At 46.8% G+C, this 2,838-nt stretch overlaps 1 protein-coding gene across 1 annotated transcript in view; it reads right to left on the reverse strand.

Annotated features, from left to right (window-relative positions):
* The window catches only part of LOC104543188 (spermatogenesis-associated protein 5-like protein 1), a gene marked incomplete at its 3' end in the record, with an annotated part of 3,250 nt that extends 1,041 nt beyond the window's left edge, over positions 1–2,209 (reverse strand). Inside the window, exons 1-2 of the mRNA XM_010187733.1 lie at positions 2,179–2,209; positions 99–260 (exon numbers count right to left, since the gene is read on the reverse strand). Coding sequence (XP_010186035.1) covers positions 99–260; positions 2,179–2,209 — 193 coding nt within the window. The remainder of the gene's footprint in view (positions 1–98; positions 261–2,178) is intronic.
* Between the last annotated feature and the right edge of the window lie 629 nt (positions 2,210–2,838).

Here is a 2,838-nt window from a genome sequence, read left to right on the forward strand (position 1 = left end):
GGGGAGCAGCGTCAGGGCCGCCGCCTCCATCGCGGACTTGCGCGGCGTTTCCTTCCCCTCTCTCTCTCTTCGCCGGCCCCGTCCCGCTCCTTACTCACCCATCTCGCCCTCCCGCGGACCTCCCGTTCCACTAGCGCCAGGCCCTGCCCGCACCCCCGCCGCCAGCCGCCCCAGCGCTAGCGACTCCCACGCAACTGTCGCGCTGACACACGGCCGCGGCGCCGCCTGTTCTGCGCAGGCGCCACAAGGGAGCACGCGCACTGGGCGGGAGCAGGCCCAGGGGGACAGGAAGGTGCCTGCAGTCGCGCTTCTGCTTCAGCCATCCCTGAGGGCGTTTGGCTGCGGAAGAGCCAAAAAAATATATTTTTTTTTCTATATATTCTAACTTTTACAAGAATTATGAGGTATATGTTTGCTGTGGTTTGTCATTTGGAATGGCTGAGCAGAATTTTAAGCCTGATCTGCAGCATTTCCAGAGTTTCTACAACTTCCATCTCCTCCAGATATTTTGCAAATATTGAAAACAATAAACAAAATATTTTTAGCCTGGTGTCCCAGAAAGAAATAGATGGCCAAACGAAAATAATGAATAAGTAGATTGCCTGTCTGCCTTGAGAACTGCAGGCCCTTTTGTAAAATACACCTTCATTCTCTTGGTGCCCTTCAAGTTACTTCAAGTGCAGCTCCTTTGCAACCCGCCCCTTTTTGGCACTTTCTGACAGTGTCCTGCTGACTCTCAGGGACATCCTCGATTTTGGGGACTAACCTCCTTTTCCCACAAATCAAGGTTACAATCCGTGTCCCCTCCTTATACTCACAATTCCTTTTACAGTTATATACAATACCACCTCTGGTCACACGTTTCACACTCACACAAAACCCACACTTAACGTCACCTCTGAACCCAGTCCAAACCGCAGGTCAAGAGTCTTTCAATCTTTCCCCGACTAATTTACTTAGTCCTTCTGAGGGTGACTCGCAGTTGATCCGTTGATGGTACCACAGTCCACTCCTGAGGCTTTTCCACTGGTCCTTTTACTGGGGAGGCATGAGTCCACCCTTTTTCTTTTGTTCGGATCGCTGTCTCGGTGGTCAGCAGCACCTGAAATGGACCTTCCCAATCGGGAGTTAATGATTGTCCTTTCCACACTTTGATCAGTACCCAATCACCTGGTTTTACGTTGTGGATATTAAAATGCAATGGTGGTGTTTGAGGCAGAAGCCCTTTCTTTCTTAGTTTCATTAAGCTATCAGCTATTGTTATTACATACTTTCTTACATACTGGTCTCCTACTTCAAGGGTGACAATATCCCTGTCATTACTCATCTATGGTAATCCAAACGTCATCTCATAGGGAGAAATTCCCAGGTCCGTTTGTGGCTGAGTACGGACCCTTCATAAGGCCAACGACAGGCATTTAATCCAAGACATCTGAGTCTCAATCATGAAATACTCAAGGTTTGTGTTAAAGTTTGATTCATTCTACTCTTGCAGAACTTTGAGGATGCCATGGGGTGTGCCAGGCCCATTCAATTCCTAAGGCTTCAGATAGTTGTTGCATGATTTTTGAAGTTAAATGTGTTCCTCTGTCCGAGTCAATTCTTTCTATTAATCCATATGTGGGGATAATGTTTTCCAATAACACTTTGGATACCATGCTCGCGGTTGCCCTTGGCATGGGGATTGCTTCCACCCAATGAGTTAAGTGATCTACTAACACCAACAAATACTTCCACTGTTGGGGTCCATGCGAGGAACGAACTACAGCACACCAATATGATGCTCTGATAGCCAATTTATTACATACAAAGCATGATTCTTATACATTTCCAGCTTCTGTGCATGTGTCTACCTGACTCCTAATTGGCTGCATACATGACTCTCTGACTCCTAATTGGCTGCATGCATGACTCTCTGACTCCTAATTGGCTGCATGCATCTTGCACGCGCTGTCCACGCCAGCTAAGCTAATATATGATGCCTCCCATCATGCACCCTTACCCAGATCTTGACTGCCCTCTTTGCTCTTTGTCCTACTTTGGCAGTTACAGTGTTTCTACGGCCCAGGCCTCTACATTCCACCTTTGTATTTGAGGTAGCTCTGTGAAGTCCACCTGGAGACTTTGAAAAGGCCATGTGGCTAGCTCCCGTCCCCCAGCCACCTCTCCTCTCATTACCTTTTTGTTCACTTCTTGACAAATCAGACATCGATCAACTAGTTGTTTAGCCACCGTGTATATTCCTATACACCCATATTGTCTCAGAAAATGATCACAAAGTGCTTGCGTTCCCCAATGTGTTTTCTGATGCATTAGTGACAAAATTTCTCGTGTTAATGTTTTGTTTAGCATCTGCCTTCCATCTGGTAAAGTCCATTTTCCTTCTGGATCTTTTTCACCCCCTATTTTAAGTATTTCCTTCTCCTCTTGTTCTGTGAAATTCGGGTCTAAATTCTCATAATCCCCTGGCGCTATTACCAGCAAAACCACTGCTGGTGACTCTGTAGCTGCTGCTTTGGCTGCTTGATCTGCTAAATTACTCCCCCTTATTTCCCTTGATGCTCCCCTCTGATGTCCTCTTACATGCACAGTCGCAATTTCTGCAGGGAGCTTCAGGGCTTCTAAAACTTCTCTGATTGTCTGCTCATGTGCGAGCTCCTTCCCTTTCGTACTTATAAGTCCTCTTTCTTACCATATTTTTCCAAATGTGTGGACCACTCCAAATGTGTGCTTTGAGCCTGTGTACACTGTCCCTTCCTTATCTTTCAAATATATCAACACCTGTTTCAGGGCATAGAGTTCACAAACTTGCGCTGACCACCCAGCAGGTAATTTCCC

The sequence above is a fragment of the Mesitornis unicolor genome, unplaced genomic scaffold (assembly GCF_000695765.1).
Source record: "Mesitornis unicolor isolate BGI_N332 unplaced genomic scaffold, ASM69576v1 scaffold7547, whole genome shotgun sequence".
Lineage (NCBI taxonomy): Eukaryota > Metazoa > Chordata > Aves > Mesitornithiformes > Mesitornithidae > Mesitornis > Mesitornis unicolor.